Source organism: Lissotriton vulgaris, chromosome 1_1, assembly GCF_964263255.1.
Source record: "Lissotriton vulgaris chromosome 1_1, aLisVul1.2, whole genome shotgun sequence".
In the NCBI taxonomy this organism is placed as follows: domain Eukaryota; kingdom Metazoa; phylum Chordata; class Amphibia; order Caudata; family Salamandridae; genus Lissotriton; species Lissotriton vulgaris.
Genome location: NC_141685.1, coordinates 1,170,325,903 through 1,170,348,698, shown reverse-complemented (window position 1 = coordinate 1,170,348,698; position 22,796 = coordinate 1,170,325,903). Strand labels below are relative to the sequence as shown.

At 42.8% G+C, this 22,796-nt stretch overlaps 2 protein-coding genes across 3 annotated transcripts in view; one reads left to right on the top strand and one right to left on the bottom strand.

Annotated features, from left to right (window-relative positions):
- LOC147748866 (protein-associating with the carboxyl-terminal domain of ezrin-like) overlaps positions 1 to 8,786 on the bottom strand; it is a 1,120,148-nt gene extending 1,111,362 nt beyond the window's left edge. Inside the window, exon 1 of the mRNA XM_086964312.1 lies at positions 8,474 to 8,786. Coding sequence (XP_086820438.1) covers positions 8,474 to 8,758 — 285 coding nt within the window. The 5' untranslated portion in view covers positions 8,759 to 8,786. The remainder of the gene's footprint in view (positions 1 to 8,473) is intronic.
- A 481-nt stretch (positions 8,787 to 9,267) lies between these two features.
- The window catches only part of STX18 (syntaxin 18), a 705,236-nt gene continuing 691,707 nt past the window's right edge, over positions 9,268 to 22,796 (top strand). Inside the window, exon 1 of one of the 2 annotated variants that reach the window (XM_086964282.1) lies at positions 9,268 to 9,537. In XM_086964282.1, the coding sequence (XP_086820408.1) occupies positions 9,382 to 9,537 (156 nt within the window). In that variant the 5' untranslated portion in view covers positions 9,268 to 9,381. The remainder of the gene's footprint in view (positions 9,538 to 22,796) is intronic. The other variant, XM_086964291.1, reaches the window with a different exon arrangement.

The following is a 22,796-nucleotide window of genomic DNA, read 5'->3' as shown; positions in this document are numbered from 1 at the left end:
GAAAGTACCCATATGTACCACTTATATACCAGATCATACATTTGGTGCTGCTTCAAAGAATTTTGAATATAACAAGAAACAATGTCCCACTAGGTATCAATAACAGAGACAATTCAGATTTTTGCATACAGTACGTATTGCAAGAAAGGAACACCAGGGAGTCTCAATACATTTTGTGAGAAGGTTATTAATCACCAGTTACATTAAACACGGGAAGCACAGTTAAAAGGCAGCACTGTACATGAAAAGCAATCATGAAGCAACCCAAATGACACTTGGTGAAAATGTGATGACGCAGTGATAGTGACGACGCAAGTGAAAGTGAAAGACAGCGTGGTCGGCGCAAAGTGATAAAAACAATCAATTAAAGGCTTTCACATTGAATATATACAAATAGACAAGTTCAATTTGGCATGGTGATAAGCCTATTGGTAGTGCGCCGTGAAATCGCGCTGTTGTTGTCGACGGCGTTTCGATCCTCTATGATTCGGGATCCTCTTCAGGACAGGGTTGGCGTTGAATTAGGGTGCTGGAAAATGGGAGCACTGACTGGATCAAGGGGTCAGTCCTCCACAAGGTGGTAGGTCCGGAACCTCGTATACACTTAACGAGTGTTATTTCAGGTATCTGTGGGGCGCCTGAATCGCTGGAAGCTGAAAGTCACCAATTGCGAGTCAAGTGTATACGAGGTTCCGGACCTACCACCTTGTGGAGGACTGACCCCTTGATCCAGTCAGTGCTCCCATTTTCCAGCACCCTAATTCAACGCCAACCCTGTCCTGAAGAGGATCCCGAATCATAGAGGATCGAAACGCCGTCGACAACAACAGCGCGATTTCACGGCGCACTACCAATAGGCTTATCACCATGCCAAATTGAACTGGTCTATTTGTATATATTCAATGTGAAAGCCTTTAATTGATTGTTTTTATCACTTTGCGCCGACCACGCTGTCTTTCACTTTCACTTGCGTCGTCACTATCACTGCGTCATCACATTTTCACCAAGTGTCATTTGGGTTGCTTCATGATTGCTTTTCATGTACAGTGCTGCCTTTTAACTGTGCTTCCCGTGTTTATTGTAACTGGTGATTAATAACCTTCTCACAAAATGTATTGAGACTCCCTGGTGTTCCTTTCTTGCAATACGTACTGTATGCAAAAATCTGAATTGTCTCTGTTATTGATACCTAGTGGGACATTGTTTCTTGTTATATTCTACATACCCAGTCCCATTTTGGTCTATGGGTTATACTCCTGTCTTTTTCACTCAAAGAATTTTGAACCATTCTCACAAGAGTCTTCTTCTAAGAAAGATACGTTTCGTGACCCTTAGCAATACTCTCAGCGTGATCAAATAACCACCTCAGAGTGTAAACTTCATCAATTCCACTAAGACCATTTACTTCCTCTGGTCCTCTCAAGGGGTTTCTCCACAAAAATAACTAGTCCTGATGATGGGCTTGTTGACGACAGCCTAAAAGACCGAAACGTCGACCTAAAGATAATCTCCCCAGGCATTTTTGCCACAGGATACCTAGATATATTGTCGTATTTGGTTTCCTTTACATATATCTTTAGAGTTTATTTTACTGTTATGAATTGTCATTGAAATGTATATTTGTTGCTCTTCATAATAGTCTTTGTATTGTTTTGTTCAACCTGCATCCCCATTTAATTTTTCTCATTTTGTGATTTATATCAATATAAATAATCTTTTTAACTTTACACCCTTCCTTGCTGTATGCCTCTTTTTACTTGTCATTTCTAAATTTGTTCACAATGAATGTATTGTCATTTGATAATAGTGTCTAACCAAGTCATTAAGTTATCCTGAGGATACTGTGGGTTCTATTGCTAGAACTAAGAATCTAAAAAATAATTGAGTAAGATTCTAAACAAAATCCCTTGTAGCTACTCTTTATCCTAACTACCAATCGCCCAAGCCTACAAGGGTAAATTGGGTTTCCACGTTTGTCTACAGTGTCTACAGAACAGCACACTCTTCAGTGACTACACACCTCGTCTTTTGATTATTGGTATTATGTTTTGGGTTGTGAGGTGTAATGGTCTATAAACTAACCCATTTGACCCCCCTGGTTTTCTATGTTTGTGTAGACCATCAGAGATCCCCTAACTCATGGGGAGCCCCCATTATCCGAAAGCAAATGAATATCTAAGAATTATGAGAGGTTCACAGCTCCGTAATTTTGAGTTTTGCCACTGCGATGCCACAGGAGCTTGCGTATTGTCAGATGCAGCCTTAAAATATCCTCCATTCTTCTCTCTCTAAACATAATTTATTTACCTACACACCAGCCCTTCTCCTGCAGACCCTGAGCTCAGTTATAAGTGATCCTGTGCGCGCTTTACAGTGACCCCCTCCTGGAGCCTGATTATACGCAAAATACAGCTGACTGGCAGGTTTGCACCGCGCCACTTCCTCTTTGCACTGGAATTAGAACCCAGTAATGGATGAACAAGCACTGGCTTTGCCAATAGGTTTCGCATTTGGAAAGTTGGAGCTATTGGTTTTGTAAATGACATTTTATATTTATATATCGTTATTGGCATTGTCAATAACAATATATAAATATAAAATGTCATTTACAAAACCAATAGCTCCAACTTTCCAAATGCGAAACCTATTGGCAACGCCAGTGCTTGTTTGTTGTTGTAGCCCAGCCCCTCCCCCACTGACACCGCACCCACCGGTGCGGCTCTCGGCCACAAACCAAACTGTCTACACTGCCTTAGTGTCCCAAAAAGATGCATCTCCAAAAAGTGTGTCACCAACATGAAAAGTTTGGAAAGCTGTGCCCTAACCTAATCATGCTATTGGTACGGTCAATCAAAGCAATCTCAGATTTCTGGGCCAGGTCGGTTCCATAAATTTTTGGAAGATGAGCGTGATATATGGCTGCCAGAGTTCTCTGTAAGAATACCCTTGCAGTGTAAGTGTCAAAGAGAACCTCTCCATACCAAGCACATGCCAGATGTGATGTAGCCAGTTCAGTTAGTTCAGCACATTATCCATTCCCCAGAGTGCTAGTATAGACTGGCACGGAGCCCCTAGTGCGAGAGCTATACTATGACCTCTTCACGATTAAAGTGGATATGTAATTGAGTTGGGGAGTCCCAGTATGGCATATGTGGGAAATCTGAGTATATATGTGTTTCAAAAAATAATTATCTATGTCAGTCAAAATTTCATTCCGGAATTATTTTAGTCTAGGGCACTCCCACAGAACATGTATCACAGTTCAAGGAAGGTCGCAGTGCCTCCAGCACCTTATCACTGGGCACAAGTTTACCTCTATGAAATCGAAAGTCAGCAAAATACTAAATTCAGCAAGGGGTCATTTGTGTAGATTCCTCAAGGTTTCCCTAAAAAAACTGTTGAGATAAAACAAATTATGTGAAAATTAGTAGAAAAAAAAATATTTGTGACATCATTTTCATCAGTAGCTTCTTGTTAAGATGGCTGATTTCCAAAACCTTATATTGTTAAGACTGACAGATCCTTCTGGTTATGGTGATATGCAAGGTTTGTAGGTTCCCCAAATACATACAATACCCAGACGAGTAAACTAAGCCGCAACTTACAAATGACTTTTTACTGTGTACCAAATCATATGATAAAATATAAAGAAATTAAAAACAGATATCATGGAAAACTATGTATTTTTGGAATGTATACAAGATACTGAGTTTAGAAACAGTGGTTATTTGTCATCTCTGAATTTGGGGTTACCCATACTATCATGTGATTCAGAGGGCATTTTGCAACATTTTTTCTTTCTGGCACACTGGGTTACATTTGGAAGCCACAAATGCAGAGAAATCCTATTAGTAATAACAAATGTTTTACTATTCTGAGTTTCCACATGTCTTTCGATAAAAACGGTACCCCAAATGTGTGGCTGAGCCTGCAACACAAATCATAATTTGGAAACATATTTCATGCAGCAGAATCCATTTTACAATGACCGCTGATACAGATCTGGCTCAGCTGCCACCCAAAGAAATCTACCATACCAAGACATTTCTGAATACACCTGTGGAATCTCCATTGACTGGTTTGATCTGTGCCTGTTGCAGGAGCAAGCCTCAGCCACACAAACGGGGTAGTGTTTTAGCAGGACAAGTAGGGTATCGCTAGTTGAATTTTTGGGATTCCTGCAGGATCTGGAAGTTTATGTCACACAAATGCATGATTTTAGACAAAGGTTGAGTATTGTGGGTAGGAAAATATTGTGGAATCTACGCAAGGAAAACCACCTTGGACTCCCTCTGGTGTCTAGTTTTGAGGAATGTATGGGTTTGGTAGGTGTTCCAAGATGGCGGCCGGCCAGAGCCCGAAACATGCAGCCATCCAGCATGGCAAGTGAAACAATGCTGAGATTTTGCTCTCTCTACTGGCCCATTTGGAAAAACAACACCTATAAGTAGCCAAATGTCCTCTTTCTTGCCTTAGGGATGGAGATGCTTTAGTACCCAGGTGAGAAGAAAGGTTGGGCCTGATGTCAAGATGGACCAGACCCCATCCCATTATTCTATAAAAATTATTCATGGTATGCAGCAGGCCTTCTGCCCCCTACCCATGAGGGGCTAATTAGGGTAAACTCCTTCTTGGCCCCCTGTGGGAGCAGAAAAATGTTTGATAATCTGGATGCTGAAGGTTTGGCCCAAGGGTTCGGCGGGATGGCTCCACCCTTTTTTTATTCCCAAAACAAAGGTCTGGAAGGATTTTGGTCCACCGCCAAAGGGCAGAATGGATGAAGAAACATGGTATATGCCCCGGAGGGCAGGGGGGAGGGTCAGAAAGACTTCTAGCCATGACCATGAGGGAAGCACAAGCCCATTGCAAGAGGGTCAACTCTACCCCTCCAAAAAACCTTGTTAGGGTATAGTGGGCATTCTGCCCCCTTCAGGCATGTGGAATGGATAAAGGCCTATCTCCTCCTCCCCCACCCCAGGAAGAAAAAAAGACTGCTGGTGGTAATGTGTGTGTGGGGGGGGGGGGGGGGGGTACAGGATGGGACAGATACCTGTTGGAACGCCCCACACCTTATTGAAAGGCAAAAAAATATCTGCGTGTCTAGTGGGCTTTCTGCTTCCCCCCCCCCCAACCCCACCAAGGGGCAGATTGGAGATATTAACCTCGTATCTGCCCCCAGAGAGGGGTGAAATACTTTTGTGGCTCGGGATAGTTGGGGCACTCCCTCATCCAAATAAACTTCTAGTTTAGTTTATGACATTTGTTTAGCGCTTGGTTCTTTGGGTTTATGCCCCCCTCTGGGGCGAAGATTAACGGTAAGCACCCATTATCTGCCCCTAAGGGGGCAGAAAGATTGTTGCAGGTTATTTTTCCAAAGAAAGTGCCATCCCTGGTGTCTAGTGGGCTTCCTGCTCACACCTGGGGGTATGTCGGGTGTGCGTATCTAATTTCTTATACTAGTAATTGAACGTATTACCCATCAAACTGTGTTCTCTTTCGTGTGTTCCGTTTGGATGAAATTGTTTTGTTGTTACATGAGAGGATTATGCATAAGTAACAGTATAATTCAATTACTTGTATAAGACGTTAGTTACGCATACCATTGTATTTTCTTCATAAATAGCCAGGTTCTGAGGGACACTGGGTCACCCCATTGTTTTGCTGCACCCCTGGGGGTGGATTGACAGTAATAACCTACTAACTACCCCGGGGGGGGGGGGGGGCGGGGGTGGGGGGGGTAAGAGTACTTCTTGGAGTCTGGTGGAAGATCCTGTTTGGAAATCACCTTCCTGCGTTGATCCCCAAATAGGAATCGACTACAGAGCTATACCATAGGAAAGGTAATAGTCTCACCTATCCAACAACAAATCCCCTACTTAAGTCACTGCTCAGGGAGGGGCTGGGATATGCCTTCGAGCAACCATGAAGCAAAACTGAAAAGAGTTGGTCATTTTACTTTGACTGTAATAACGTCAGCGCAACATGCATCATCATTACAAACTGGGGGGGGGGGGAAATCTTGGTCTGGTGGGGAAACTCTTCCTCAAAAGCACGAGCTGAAAATGTGAAAAGGAAATCACTCTGGTGAACATACCAGCGTGTTTCCTTGCAGTGGGTGCATGTACCAGGTGGTCTCGTTATGAGCATGACTGGGGCTGCGATGAGGACGAGACCATCTTGTCCATACCACTGAACAGGTTAAACCCCTACACAGCTAAGTATTGCATAGTAAATACTATTTACAAAGGGCAGTATTTTCTAGGATATTTAAGAAAATCAAAGTGTGCGTCTTTACTACATGAACAAAAGAAGCTATAAATCCAATCTGGAATCTTGACAACAAATTAAAACAAATAAATGCATATGGGCAGTTAGTAAATCACAAGTCTCTTATGACAGGCTCAAAAATCCATTCAGGCTAATCACCTATTTAAATGTTACACGTAGCACCTGCAGTTTAACTAAGGGGCTACTTGATTTACGATCACCAAAACATAATGGAAACACCTATGGGACAATGTAATGATCTACAAAATATCATGGCCTCAATGTACAACACAATCCAAGCAAATGTAACCCAGAAAAAATTACATGAAAACCAATGACTGAAGAGGGTGATCATACCCATTTTCTCTGTGTACTTCTTACTGTACTATTTTTTCTGTGTACTTCTTACTGTACTATTTTTTTAAGCAACTGAAGAAATGCAGTCTTTCTCATAACTAAACCTGACCTGTCTCCCCACTCCCTGCCTAATTGCAGATCGCCAACAACCACTTATCATTGACCCAATCTTGCACAATAATCCCCTCCTGACAATTTGGAAAACTTCCCCTAGCACTGCCTGCAGTCAAGCAGAGGGCATCAAACGTCCATCTTCATCAGTAATGCACAATATCCCCTGCTCCTCTAGCAACCTTCCTTCGACACTATTTCTCCACCCACCACTAACCCCCACCTCTTATCTTCTCTGTACTCTCTCACGTCCGACCTTTTCTTCGTGCTCCATTTTATTACCCATGTATTGTAAAGTACTCCATTGATTTGTTGAAAAGGCTGCGCTCTAAAGTCACATACGTACATACCAAGGAAGATATGAGCCAAACAACAACGTAGCGAGGCCAGTATTTTGTGATGCCTTCAAGTACCACATTACTCTGCACAGTTTAATTACTTTTAAACCGACATGGTGTTCGTGAATCTTACATGTGTATCTGCAAAAGAAGTTCACAGTCTAAGCCCACCAACGGCTGCTCGCAACTACTCTCCTGTTCTACTTAATGGCTGCACACTGGCTTGATACACTTGTCGGGCACTTGCTGTAACAAAGTGTGCTTTTGTGTTAGTCAGCTGTCATAGTTAACTGGAGCCTTCTCTCCTTGATGTGAGTAACAGGCACAAGTCTTACTATTAATTCTACAAAAAGGCAGACGAGTATGAGCAACCAGCCAGTATCTGATGCAAACTACCATCAAATGTTCTGACATATTGAACATTCATGAGCACCTTTGCGTCCAGACACAGCGTGTGTCATCTCTGGCCCCAGATTATAAAACTAGCCTGTGTTGTACGCTTTATTCCTATGCTCTGCCTTCCTAAATTCAATGCTAAAACGAATTTGAATACTGGTGAAGCATGGGATACATTTCAGAGCTCAAGCATATTAAGAACTTTTTTTTCAAAGCGTATTCTTTTCACATTTCAGATTTTGTATCCTCTACGCACATACATACGACACCATATTACCTCCAAATGAAAACCCCCTAGTTGGTAATCTGTATCTCTAGACATGCTTTCTTTGCTTGTCACAAATGGAAAACTGTGTTCACCAATCACAAATGGTTTCCAATTGATATAGTTCCTGGCATATGGAATTCGGGACAGGTAATCAATTGCTATTGAGACTATTTCAGTTCATTCAAGCTCCACCCTGGAAATTGGACGGTATATTCAATCAATCAACCATTTGTAGAGCGCGATTCATACCCGTGAGGGTCTCAAGGCGCTGGGGAGGGGAGAGGGTGACCTCTACTGATGGAACAGCCAGGTCTTGAGAAGTCTCCTGAAGGTCAGCAGGTCTTGGGTCTGTTGTGGGCTCAATGGGATGGTGTTCCAGGTCTTGGCGGCGGCGAGGTGGGATATTCATTTAAGCAGCAGAATTCACCTTATTTTTTGCTACATGTATGTGATCTAATGTACAAATTCTACATGGCACAACTGGATCCACTACACCATATACAATCTGACTCCTGTAATTTACTTACGCTCGAGATTTAATTTCTCTGGGCTCCTCTAACAGGCCCTTCTAGGGTGTTCTCCCATCTATTAGCTACGAAAAAATATTCTTCTGTCAGATCATTCACACCAAGTCTCCCCATGTAGGGCTCCAGGGTAACCATAATCTTAAATCTCTCTGGAATAGGCTGCGATTTCAAATCTCGCGTTTAAATATCTGTCTGAACCCCCTCGGTACCTGTGCTGCCTTGTGAACCTTGTTCTGATTGTCGGGCTGGTAGATGAAAACAGTGCATAACCGCCCGTCCCGCAGCAATGCCGGGTGGATGGAGAGGCCGGAAGGCAAGGTCCAGGAGGGCTCCTGAAGTGTACAGCCTCGAAGAGCACTACTCTCCGCGCCCATCGCCCCGAAGAACTCGCTGCGGTACAAGGTGTTACCACCACTGTCAACAGGAAACGTTGGAGCCCAGGAGAGCAACTTCAGCCTACCGAGCCTGGGGGCGTGTCTGATGGTGACGACCATGTCAGTTGTGGGCAAAACTCTTCAAAGTGGCTGTATCGCATGGGGGAGTTCATTATCCGGCGTCAGCCTAGGGGCGTGGACTCTACACGCCGGCTGCCATATTAAATGTGGGCAAAACCTTACTTGAAAGAGGACGCTAGAAAGCTTCTTCCTCATACAACAACACAAACTTACAGTTATCAGAATGCATGTAGTTCCCAGTTTATCAACTCATTTGTTATTGGGGCAGGCGAAAAAGGTACAGCACCAAGAATGAGAATAAGTGACTGCGTGATAAATACATTTGGTCCGCAGTTGGCCAATCATTTTTCTTACTCATTTCAAATTAACATTTTCTGAAAACGGATACCCTTGAAGGTCCAAAGACTATTTCAGTAGCATTGACATATTTAAACTGAATTTCTGCTTATAGCTACGTCGCTGTTACATTTTTAAGATGGCCGCTTGCTCGCGAAGCCCGGTAGAGCCACCTTCACTCAGTGTAATGTTCAGCAGTTTGCAAACGCCTCTGAGCCGTCGTAGAATGGTGACGTTCAAGACTCAATCCAACCTGCCCATTGACGACTGGAAGTGGAACTAGTGAGTATAGCAGGGGATACGAGACTCTCGTAGAAGAGGCAGATATGGCCGTGGACATCACCCTGCTCTTCAAAGCTAGTGTCAAAACAGTGAAAACAAGAAACAAGGCCCTGGGAGTAGCCCTGGACAACAGCAGTAAAGATGAGCTCTTCAGGAAGAACCGCCCTAAGGGGGACTTCAATGTTCGAGCCAAGGAGGTGGTGAGTTAATTGACAAGATGCATACTTGAGTTTGATTGATGACAAGATTTCCCCCCGCCCCCTAATATTTTATTTGTTTTTATTATTAAGCATTTGTAAAGACTTCGAGCTTGCTTGGCAGCCTAAATGTGGTCTCACTGCTAGACTGCCGACTGTGGAGCTGGGAAACCAAGGTTGGAGCCTCGGGGTCGACTCCACATCCTGTGATTCTGGGCAAATCACTTAATCTCCCCGTGCCTACCAAAACAAGCATTTGCAATGCAATACGTCTCGCATTTACTCCAGTTTGAGCTATTGGCATTGTATATGACAATGCCTTTTTTTAAAGATGTGGTTTTTAAAACCTACATAAAAGGCATTGTAATTTACAATGGCAACAGCAAAACTCGCATAAATGCGAGACCTATTGCATTGCAAATGCTTGTGTTGCTCGCCCTCGCTCCGACTGGGGTGCTCTTCGGGTCACCGTGAGTGCATTGAAACCGCAATCGTGCCTGTGAGACTTCCACGTGTTACGAGCCCTCACGCACAGGGTCACACAGTGCGATGCATTCCAGCTGCTATTGTGACTGCGCTCTCATGGATGAGGGACGGTGCTTCCACCTGCGGGGCATGCAGCTCACAGGGTCATGCACGTGTATGGTGCATCCTGGTAGCTCCATACAAGGCGTGGCATTTTTTTATTTATGTTATGCGTTTTTGTATAGCGCGGACTTTACCCGAAGGTGTCGGAGCGCTTCACAATAGGAAAAGTAGTGAAACATGAGGAAACATTACAAGTCAGCATGTTACAAAAGCAAACGTTACGTTACATAAGCTAATAGTGACAATTGTGCATGTATCAAGAGCAAACCAAATACAAGAGGTAGCAAACAATACGTTACAGTGACGTGTGTATGTTACAAAAGCGTACAAATAGAGGTATAATACTGCACTAAATGGCAGATACTCAAAACACAAGAACAAACCTTACGTTATATGGGGCAATGGTGGCAAATGTGCATGTATCAAAAGCAAACAATACAAGAGGTAGCAAACGATACATACAAGAGTGAAAGTGGTGTGTGTGTAGTATGGAGGATAAACGAGTAGAATCCAGAAGATTATATTTCCATGTAGTTTATTCAGTAAATGGGTATAAAAGTACGAACCCCACCAGGAGCAATATGTCTCCTGCTCAGCCCCTTCAGCAACTGACATAACTCTCTATCTAACGTTCTACATACCAACATTCTTAGTGCAATGACAATGGCTGAGCATCATATCAGACAAGTTATAATGGAACATACTACAGTGTGCATGTTACAAAGGAGTACACAATACAAGTAGAAGTTTAATACTGCAATAAATGGCAGACTCTCAAACCACATGAATACATTGTTAAGGCACTTCTATAGTCATGTAGAGCAGGATTTCCTATAATGGAAGGACTTCCTTCAGATAATAGAGAGGGTGTGAATTACATTTGGCAGTGTCTTTGAAGGAGGAGAGCTTTGAGGTCAGTTTTCAAGGCCTGGGAAGAGGTGGTGGTCTGGAGCTGAGGCGGAAGTGAGTTTCAGATTCTCACTGCGTTGCCTGAAAAGGATTGGGCCATCAACCTTTCCTTCTTGAAAGTGGGAGGTTCAAGCAATAGATGTTCCGCATTACGTGATGGTCTAGAGCCTCCAGAGAGTTTCAGTTTATTCGCCAGGTAGCGAGGAGAGGAGGAGTGCATGGCTTTGTGGGTGATACAGGCAGTCTTGTAGATAGATCTTGCCTCAATGGGAAGCCAACGGAGGGTGGATAAAATGGATGTGATGTTGTCGCTTCTTTTGGCCCCATATATGAAACGAGCTGCTGAATGGAGAACAGATTTAAGGGGGGACATGAGGGATTTGGGGACGCCAGTAAGAAGAGAGTTGCAGTAGTCCAGTCTGGAGAGAACCAGAGTTTTAAGGTCATGCTCCAGGAAGAAGCAACAAATCCTCCAAAGAAGCCGCAGTTGGTATTGAGCAGACTTTGCAATGGAATTTATGTGGGAGAGTAGAATGAGTTTTGTGTTGAATGACACCAAGGGATTTTGCGCTGTCGACAATGATGGGTTTATTGTTAAGTAGATTCATCGGATCCATCCATGATTGAACCGAGGGAGAAGAAAGTGAGGAGGAGGAATTCAGTTTTAGAGGGATTCAGAATCAGTTGATTTAACACCCAGTTTTGAATGGAATCGAGAGTAGAGCTTAGGATGAAGAGATCGTGAGTGGAGGCAACCTTGAGGTAGATTTGAGTGTCGTCCGCATAGAGATGATAGTGGATCCCGGATTTGCTTAGGAGATTTCCTAATGTTTCTAAATAAAGATTGAACAATTTGGGTGCAAGTATAGAGCCTTGAGGAACATCTTGACCTACCGCCAAAGGAGATGAAAGACTATACGCTATTTTGATCATTTTGGATCTATCAGAGAGGAAGGAAGCAAGCCATTTAAGCACAGTGCCCTCCATGCCCATTCTCTGTTGAAGAGTGTTAAGGAGAGTGTTGTGATTGTCTGTGTCAAAGCCTACAGAAAGGTCAAGGAGAATAAGAAGATAAGACTCCCCAGAATCGAGTGGCCGCAGCGCTTCATCAATCACTTGCAGCAGTGCGGTTTCAGTGCTGCAGTTTTGAATGAATTCGGACTGGAAATTGTCAAGAAGATCATTGTCCTTGATATGACGAGAGAGTTGTTTCGCTGCACATCTTTCTGTGATTTTCGCAAGAAAAGGTAGGTTAGTGATGGGGCGGAAGTTGTTGAGGTCGTTCGCATCAGCAGTGGGGTTTTTAAGCAGAGGGGTGACCTGCCCAGTTTTGAAGGAAACAGGAAGGGAGCCTTGACAGAGGGAGAGGTTAACCAAAGTGGTCCAATAGGACAGAGAATGGGTATAGAAGTCAATGGCAATGGCACTAGGGATGAGGTCAAGATAATGGTTGGAGGGCTTTGTTTCGAGGATGCATTTGAGGAGGGCATCTTCGGAGATGGGGGTCAAAGTTCTGCCAAATGGCTAAGGATTTGCGCTCCTCTGGAGGGGTAAGATGACTGACCTGATCCACAAGTGATTTCACTTTCTCGTCAAAGAATATAGCGAATTCCGCTGCTTTCTTTGTAGAATCTTCCAACTAGGAGGTTGGGGGAGAGCAGTTTGGATTCTTGATGAGATCGAATTGTTTTTGGGGTCTATTTTTGGCTGAGTTGAGGAGGGTTCTGAAGTGCAACGCTTTTCCAAGGAAGATGTGCTTGTGGTACTCAGATCTTGCTGAACGAAGCGTGGCCAAATTATCGGTGGAGGGCGCTTGTCTCCATTGTTTCTCCAGGAATCTTAGGTACTTCCTTTCTTCATAGAGGGATTTGTTGAACCAAGGTGCTGAGGGAGTGGGCCTTTTCTTTTTGCTTTGGAGAGGAGCGACGTTATTCACATTCACTGCAAGGACTGTGAGGCATTGGGAGGTGAGTTCGTTAACATCTAGGTTCGGGTCCAGCCTTGGAAGTGATAACAAAGCTGATTCACAGAGGGCACTGAGGTCAATATTTTTAGTGTCATGGAACCAGGAGGTAGCCCTCTTAGGTTGGCAGAGAGTTATAGAGTGTGATAGGGGAAGTGAGAATGGGATGAGGAGGTGGTCAGACCAGCCTGCATGAATAGGGGTAGCGATAGTAAGCATGCCTGTCGTCGAAATAACAAGGTCCAGGATTGAGCCCTTAGAGTGTGTTGTTTCTGTGCAGTGTTGGATAAGATAGTTTGCTGAGAGGAAGGTGTCCAGCAAACTCGCAGAAGAGTCTTGAGACGAGCCCCAGTGGAGATTGAAGTCACCCACGAAGATCTGATTGTCACTTTGCGAGTATTGGTCGCTAATGAAGTCAGTGAGTTCCTCCATAAACGAGGGGCCGCTACAAGGCGGACGGTAAATGGCATGGAATCTGAGGGGTGAGCATAGGTGCAATTGAAGTTCAAGGGATAGGCGTTCAAAAGTGCGGAAGGAGCTGCTAGGAAGAGCCTTAAGTTGAAGGGAGTTTATAAAGATGACTGCAACACCTTCCCCAACTTTGTCAATTCTGTCATTTCTAAATATAGAATAACCTGTGGGTACTAGGAGACCAAACGTAGAGTGAGAGGTATCGTTGAACTAGGTCTCTGTGAGGAAGAGCATGTCAATATTGTGAAGTATGATGGTGTTGGAGATTTCAAGTTTGTGTTTTATTGCAGATCTGCAGTTGTGGAGCAGACGGCGCAGGGCTACTTGGAGATGAAAGTTGAAGAAGGGTGGGGTTCGAGGGCTTGTGTAAGTTAGCTATGTTTGCAGACGACAGGTTATGCTTGGCTATTATGGGGTGTGGGGGCGAGATGCATCTCGTGGGAAGGTGAGTGTTTTCCAAAGGAGTTGAGGTGTACGGAAAAGTGGAAATCTTGGAGCTTAGAAGTGAAATGGTAGCTTCAAGTTGGGAGATGGAGGTTATGAGAGAGCCTAGCTTATTTTCCAGAGAGACTATGGCAGAGCACGGCATGTTGTGTGGCTCGATGGAAACAGGAGGGGGTGCAATTGGCGGTGGAAGGCAGGGGGAAGTCGGGGGAGGGGAGTTGGGGTATAGGGTTCAGAGGTGGAGAAAGGTGGTGGTTGAGAGCAAGCGTTGGTGCATCAGAGGTGAAAGGAGAGTTGTCTTTGTTGGCTGTAGAGAGTGCATTTCTAGGTATGGGTATTTATACCTTTAAGGAAGGTATGTCTGCTTTGTATTCTTTGTTCTAGAATGTTGTATGTGCATCTTTCATTTTACTATCTGCTCTTCGCTAGATCAGTCGTGGGTTCCTTGTATGGAATAAATCTTCTTTTAACTATACTTGCTTTGGATTCATATTTAATTCAACCTGAAGATTGAACTTCCTACAATTATTGGCGAAGTTTTTTTTTCTCAAGACCCACCGACCTTGGATTATTTTCTAAACCTCGTTAATTATTTCTTTATCTTCAAATCCATGGATACATATATTTTCTAATTTGGATTTCTTCACTTCGTGATTTACTGCACATTTTTGCAGTTTTGCTATTCTATTTTTGGACTTTCTCTTCAATATGTTTACAAGATCTACTCATCGCTGTGGCCGTTAGATCTTCACATCGTTCAGAAAAGGTACTTTACATTTATTTAATAGCCTCTTTGTTTTTGTACACTCCGACGTGAGCACAAATTGGCACACTAGAGTGCAACATAGGCTATATTTACTTTTACTAAAGCGTTTACTTTCAACTCTTACCGGCACACAGCGGCAGGTGTTTACTTTTAAATCCGGACCCTGCTTGACCATTTTGTTTGTTTCTTCATGACGTCTGATGACAAGGATCTATGTGACACTTCACAACGTTCTGCAGAGTGTTACTACGTGCACACAATCTTTTCGTCATCACGTTGAGAAACACTAGTCACGTTGTGCCAGTGCGCTTCTCACACGCCGGCAGCCATCTTGATTCCACCGGAAAGCTCATCTGAGCTCATCACACATATCGGAGAGATTTCTTCTCCTCAAAACTTCATAAAAATCGGATATTCATCACTGCTGTTCATCGTTTATACCCAACATATCGTCTTTCGTGCTTTTCTTCCGTGATTAGCACACAATTGTGGATTTCCATGTTTCTTGATCCTTTTACAGTGACATTATTTATTTATATATTTTATTATTTAAAGTGACATTATTTATTTGTTCAATTGACTATATTTTTTTATTGAGCTCACTACATATGAGACAGTTAAAAGTTTGAACACAATTACTATTTAACTTTTTCTTAACTTTTCTCTACTGCATTTTAAACTATGTCTTCCTCATCAAACAACGTAATGCAACCTCCTCCTTTTTTGCAGGCTCCAGGTAAGCCTTTAGTTCCTTGGCACAAATGGTTTAGAGTTTTTGATTACCATTTGGAAGCCATAGATGCTACTAAATATTTAGTGTCTAGGAAAAAAGCACTGTTATTTAATCATTTGGGTAGTGCAGGGCAAGATGTCTTTGATAATTTACCTGTCGTTACAGCACCATCTGGTGATGAAACATGGAATGTATATCATGAGGCTTGTTGTGAATAGGATGGTCATAGATGACAGGATACTTCTAGTTGATTACATTCAGGTTTATTGTAAGACACAGCTGAGCATACAACCTCGCCAGCTGACCAGACCATCAACTGACACTGGTAGAACACCGGGTCAGGTTAGAACACACACAGGTATACAGGAAGGCTGAGGAGGTGAAAACACTAAGGAAGGACTAAAGACTACAGTCGGCCATATTACAAGAAGAATCAATGTACAACACATCTCCCTCCTTACGGAAAAGAAAAGAAACAAACATAGAAATAAAGCTTGATGCATGGAAGACAACAACAATAATAATAATCATGAAGGCAAAAGAGCACATGGGGCAAAGAGTGTAAAAGTGACGTGTGAGGTGAGACACAACACTTAAAACAACTAATAGGCATCACCACTACCTACTCCCCTTAGACTAACAAAACAGGAAAAAGATAGTGCACTCCCTCCAAACTGTCTTTGACCAGCAAAACGGGAAGAGAAAGTCCACTCTCTCAAAAACTGTTTCAGTCCAGCAACACTTAACGCTCCGAGTTGAAGATGGACAGTTCAACATACGCCTTCGTGCTTGAAAGATACCACATTCATAGATAAGATTACTGAGTGCAGTATAACAAGCGATGTAAAAAGATAATTTTTTTCTGACCAGGAACCTTTGTCCCCACTGCGGACCTTCTGTCCAGACTCTCACCTGGGACCTTTTTCCCACTGTGGGTTCGTATCCCATCCTCGTCGCCAAAATGTTGTGAATAGGATGGTCATAGATGACAGGATACTTCTAGTTGATTACATGTAGATTTATTGTAAGACACAGCTGAGCATACAACCTCGCCAGCTGACCAGACCATCAACTGACACTGGTAGAACACCGGGTCAGGTTAGAACACACACAGGTATACAGGAAGGCTGAGGAGGTGAAAACACTAAGGAAGGACTAAAGACTACAGTCGGCCATATTACAAGAAGAATCAATGTACAACAAGGCTCTTGCTAGACTAGGCAGAAACTACGTCGACGAACCTTCTGTTATGGTGGAAAGGCATGTTTAAAAAAAAAAAAGAAAACGGACACACGATGAATCAATTGGAGATTACTTGGCTGTTTTGTGTGTCTTATCAGCCAAGTGTCGATTTGGTTCATACTTGGACACTGCTTTGAGAGATCAGTTGGTTTTCAATTGCTTCAATAAAAAGATACATGAGCGCATTTTAACCTGTAAAAATCCGTCACTGGATGAGGTTATGGATATTGCTCGTGGCATTGAACGATCTGTCGTTTCTTCAAAGATTTTAACTCAAGATGCTGCTGGCAAATCTATGATTACAGACTCGTCTTCGAGTGTTAAAGGTAATGAACCTGTTGTGAATGTGGTTTCCACTAAACCCAAAAATACAAATCTTCGTGTTGATAACAAAGGTTTTTGTTACAGATGTGGCTCTAAGTACCACATGGGCAACAATTTAAGTTGTCCTGCACTTAGTAAAAGATGTAACATTTGCAAGAAGATGGGACATTTTAATACTGTATGTAGAGCTGCTAAATTTAAAAAGAGAGTGAATGCACTCGAGGATGAACTTTGTCAAGCAATGAGTAACACACTGTCTACTATTGAAATTAACACTTTGAATAGTGATGCTAAGAAATGTAAAGGTCATTTATGCAACATGCTAATTGGTGTTATTGACATGAGTGTTATGGCTGATTCAGGTTCCCCAATCACCATTTTAGATGTTAAAACCTTCAAAAAGTGTTGGTCAAATGTTTTGCTTAAACCTACCAATGTCAATCCCAAGGCGTTTGGTGAATTTGACATCACTATGTGTGGTTACTTTTCTGATTCTATTAATTTTAAAGGGTGAGAGATTTTCACTAAAATCTATGTGGCAGTGAATGGTCGTGACATATTAGGCTGGCAGGATCAGGCATAGTTAGGAATCATTTTGAAACCAGGACATCCAGAGCCTGTTGTTTTGGGTGATTTGCCCTTATTGTCCATTATGGATATTGCTTTCACAACTTCTGATGATCCAGTTTTAACAAATTTACTTACTAAATATGCAAAAGTTTTCTCTGACAAGGTTGGTTTGGTAAAATGTTTCCAGCATAACATTGTTCTTAAAAAAAAAATGCTGTCCCAGTTGTTCAAAAGTGCAGACCTTTTCCTTTGTCTGCTCGGGATGATTTAAAAAAAAAAATACTTTCTGATTTATGCACTCAGGATATAATAACACACGTTGAGTCTTCTGAGTGGGTTTCCGCCAGTGTTGTTGTTCGGAAGAGCTCTGGTGAGATTAGTTTCTGTCCGGATTTGAGGGCACTAAACCGCAATATTCTCATCGATTGCCATCCCTTACCCAGAATTCAGGAGATGTTAGCGAATCTGGGTGGTAGTAGGTATTTTACGACTATAGACTTGAAGTCTGCATACCATCAGATTTCTCTCTCAAAAGATTCTCAACCTTTGACTACTTTTGTCACTCCTTTTGGGGTTTATATGTACAAACGCTTGCCCTTTGGACTCACGTCCGCTGCCAGCATGTTTCAACGACTTATGGATCAGTTGTTCTCACATATAGATGGCATTCAGGCGTTCCAAGACGACATTTTGATTCACTCTGAGTCTTTGGAGTCACACTATAATCTTCTTGAGATTGTGTTACAAAAATTAGAAAGTGTGGGCATGACTATTAATAGGAAGAAGTGTAAATTCATCACCCAAGATGTTGATTATTTGGGTCACAGCATTTCGTTGATGGCATTAAACCTAAGTTAGCTTTAATTAATGCCATCAAGGACGCACCAAGACCTCAAGACAAGGATGCTTTGAGAGCATTTTCAGGTCTCAGGGAGTACTATGCCCGCTTTGTTCAAAGTTATGCGTTAATTGTCCAACCCCTCAGGAATTTGTTAAAGAAAAATGCTAAATACATTTGGTCTGAGGATGCTCAGGAATCATTTGAATCAGTAAAGAAATTAATTTTAGATGCACCAGCAATTAGGGCCTTCTCTCATGGGCAACCTACAATTTTGACAGTAGATGCTAGCTCAAAAGCTCTTGGAGCAATGTTTAGCCAAGTAATTAATGGTCAAGAGTCTACAATAGCTTTTGCTTCAAGAGTTCTAAGTGGTGCTGAATCCAACTACAGCACAATCGAAAGGGAGGCTTTGGCGTGTTGTTGGGCCGTTGAAAAGTTCCGAATGTATATTTGGGGTTCTAGATTCCAACTTCTTACTGACCATAAGCCTTTGATATATATGCTTGGGGATAGCTGCTCTAACAGAGCTTCTTCTAGATTGGCCAGGTTGTTGGCTAGGTTGCAGGAATATAATTTCGAAATTAAATATATTCCTGGTGGGAAGAATATCAGGGCTGACTGCTTGTCTCGAATTCCTTTAGATATTGCTGATTTGGATTTGGTTGTTAATGGGAATGATTCTGATGTGGTTTTCACCATCAATGACTTGACACAGTGTAGCAAACTTTCTGAGGAAGACTGGTTGTCTTCTGATTAAAAATGACCTATGCCTTGAAAGAGTTAAGAGATTTTTAGGGCAGGGTTGGCCTTGGGACAGGAGTTTATCTATGCAAGACAAATGCTTCGCTCAAGTTGCTGCAGATTTATCCAATGTGGATAATGTTTTAGTCAGGGAGGACAAAGTGGTACCACCTGAAGGTATTAGGTCTAAAATCATATCTCTTGCTCATGAGGGGCATTTGGGAACATCTAGCACTGTTAGGAAAATTAAGGAAACGTATTGGTGGCCTGGTATTGATGGCCAAGTGAAAAATTTTGTAGATAAATGCCCCGAGTGCTTATGTTCTGATAAGCATTGGCGTTTGTCTACTTCGCCTTTATGCCCTGTCGAGTGGCCTGCTGGTCCTTGGCAAAAGTTAGGATTGGATTTTTCTGGTCCGTTTAATTTGCTCAGTGGTGATAATAGATTTTTGATAGTGTTAGTAGATTATTTCTCTAAGTGGCTATACTTTTTGTTTGTGAAGAGTGCTGATTAAAATTCTGTGGTTACATTTTTACAACGGTTATTCAGGATTGAAGGCCTCCCTGCTGAAATTGTGACAGGCAACGGGACTCACTTTATTTCCAATGAGTTCGAGAGTTTTTTACGAGAGATCTGTTAAACATGTGTTAGTGCCCTTGTATAGTCCAGCTTCGAATGGTCTGGTTGAAACAGCGAACAGGTTATTGAAAGAAGGTGTGCAGACAGATGTATCCAATAATCTGGATGTTTGTATCTTTGTGATAAGGTATGGAATTACAACGGAACACCACACTCAACCACTGATGTCTCTCCTTATCTTTTGCTCAGAGGTAGGAAGCCTATTTCTCTGCTTAATCCATCTTGGTTGCGTAATAAAATAGGTGATTTCAATTCTAACCTTGATCTACACAAAGTCAGGGAACATGTAAAACATAAACAAACAGCATATAAAAGAAATTTTGATTTAAGGAAACATGTCAAGGTTACTTCTTTGTCTCCAGGTGACTGGGTGATCATAAAGAAGCCCATTAAAGTTAGCAAAGGAGAATCAAAATTTTCAGATCCTGCAAAAGTTGTTAGGGTTTCAAGAATGGCTGTAATGTTACAAAATCGTGGTTGGTGGAATCGAAATGCAGTGGTTAAGATTACCGAGGAACAAGCAAATATAATTTGCAATAGACTCAAAACTCAAAGTGATTCTAGTTGGGTTGATTTTGGTTTTTTTCTTCAGAAAAATAACATTGGGCATCACGTTTCTTCTCATTCTGTTGGGGCTGGTGATTCTGATAATGTTGCTCCCAATGCTGAAAGATCTTTAAAAAATGTTCAACATAATGCTTGTGGTTTTGGGGATTGTGCACCAATTAGATGTAGTTTTCGCATAAGGAATCAAGTTCATTCTGAAGATTTTGTTTATTATTGAATTTGTTTACTTACCTGTACTTTGAATTTGATTTGTGCATTGTTTTTTGTTTATTATTTTTTTTTTAATTTATTTTTTAGTATTATAGAATGGGGGGTATGTAGAGAGTGCATTTCTAGATTTCTAGTTATGGGTATTTATACCTTTAAGGAAGGTATGTTTGCTTTGTATTCTTTGTTCTAGAATGTTGTATGTGCATCTTTCATTTTACTACCTGCTCTTCGCTAGATCAGTCGTGGGTTCCTTGTATGGAATACATCTTTTAACTATACTTGCTTTGGATTCATATTTAATTCAACCTGAAGATTGAACTTCCTACATTGGCGTTGCAAGAATGATAGGAATTAAGGACATAATTAGGGGGAGGTAGGTGAGGAGCGAGGCGGTGGGGCGGAGGGAGAGGGGAGGAATGTGTGGAGACATAGGAATGAGGGAGGTTTGGGAGGAAGCGAGGGGAGGGGGTTGGAGAGGTCCTGTATGCTAGGTGAGGTGGCTGTGAGGGAACGGGTATCTGGCGCAGTGAGGGGGGTTAGGAGATAGGGAAGTTGAAGAAAGGAGGTGGGTCTGCTAGGCCAGAGGAAGGGAAAGGGTTACCAAAGGGGGAAAGGGAGTAGCACAGTATTGGGGGAAGGAGAGAGATGCAATGAGTTTGTGGAGAAATCGGGGTACATAGTGAGGGGAGGCGGGGGAAGAGAAGATGAGGGAATAAGGGTGGCGTAAGGAAAGTTAACTAGGGGGGAAGGTTGGAGGAGAGGTGGACTAAAAAGGGGGGTGGCAGGTAGGGAAACGGGGGAGGAGATGAGGTTTGATGGTGCAGATTGGCCGAGGAGCGGATTAGCTAGAAGTCTGGTTGAAGTGATGAAGGGGGGGCATACTGTGAGGGGGGAAGAATGGGAGAGGAGGGCGCAGGGGAGGGGAGGGAAGAGGGTCGACATGTGCCTCCCGAGGGTGCAGCCTATTGGAGTGTAGGTGGGTCAGGGGCGGAGAGAGGGAGTAATGGGTGGATCTAGATGGAAGAGTCAAGGGACAACCCGGTCGTAGAGGAGGGGAGTAGGGAAGGGAAGAGGTGGTCAATGAGAGAGAGACAGGTGTCTTTGCCTTGGATCATGAATGTGCCGTTGTTATAGAGCGAGATAGTGAGGGAGCCGTTAAAACACGAAGAGGAGAGATTTTTATCTGTAACCCATGAGGGATAGCGGAGGAGGTGGTAACGTTAAGGGAGTTATTTAATCTGTTGGACCAAGAGGGGTGTTGTGAGTGAAGAAAATGAAATCGTTTTTGAGCCTCCCATAACGACCATTGTAAAATTGATCGACAAAAAGGGAATCAGGGAAACATTCCATGGTGTTATGCTTGAATCGTTTTGCTGCAGCTTTAGTCAGGTAAGGAGGATGAATGATTTTGTAGCAATTACTTCCAGATTTAACTTAAGTGGTGGCCATGTTGGGAAAATGAGGAGGAGGAGGGTGGTGGGGATAAGAGAGGGGTGTTATCAGGAAGGCGGTGGTGAGGAGAAGTATAAGGACAGAAAGGGGGGCACATAACCATCACAAAGCGAACTTAGTAAGAGTAAAACAGATCATAGACTTACAACCAGTAACCACTGGTAAGCACTGTACCTAGCATCAGCCTGTAACAAAAACCACATAATGCACAGCATCACATTAGGCGCCAAACGCATTGTATGCCCATAATCTCAACAGTCTCATATTAGACCCTAACCTCTTAAGTATCACTAACATTAGGGGCATAAAGCACAGGGTGGAGCATAATCTCACTAGCATAAACCATAGTATGCAAGATAATCTCATAATCATAAAAAAAACATTTAGAGGTAACCAGGACAGGGTGCATTGATCATACTACATGAAATACATTTCCTGGCACCACATAATCACAACAGGGCCTGGCGCCCAACAAACCTCCCAGTCCCCCTGACCTCTCAGTCCCCCTGGCCCATCACTAACATTAGGGGCATGAAGCACATAGTGGAACATAATCTCACTAGCATAAACCATAATATGCAAGATAGTCTCATAATCATAAAAACCCCATTTAGAGGTAACCAGGACAGGGTGCATAGATCATACTACATGAAATACATTTCCTGGCACCACATGATCACATTAGGGCCTGGCACCCAACAAACCTCCCAGTCCCTCTGGCCAACTGGCCATCTCGAAGGGGCTCCGTGGATGGTCACTGTCAGTTGAACTTCGCTGGGGGGGAGGGGGAAGCAAAGGAAA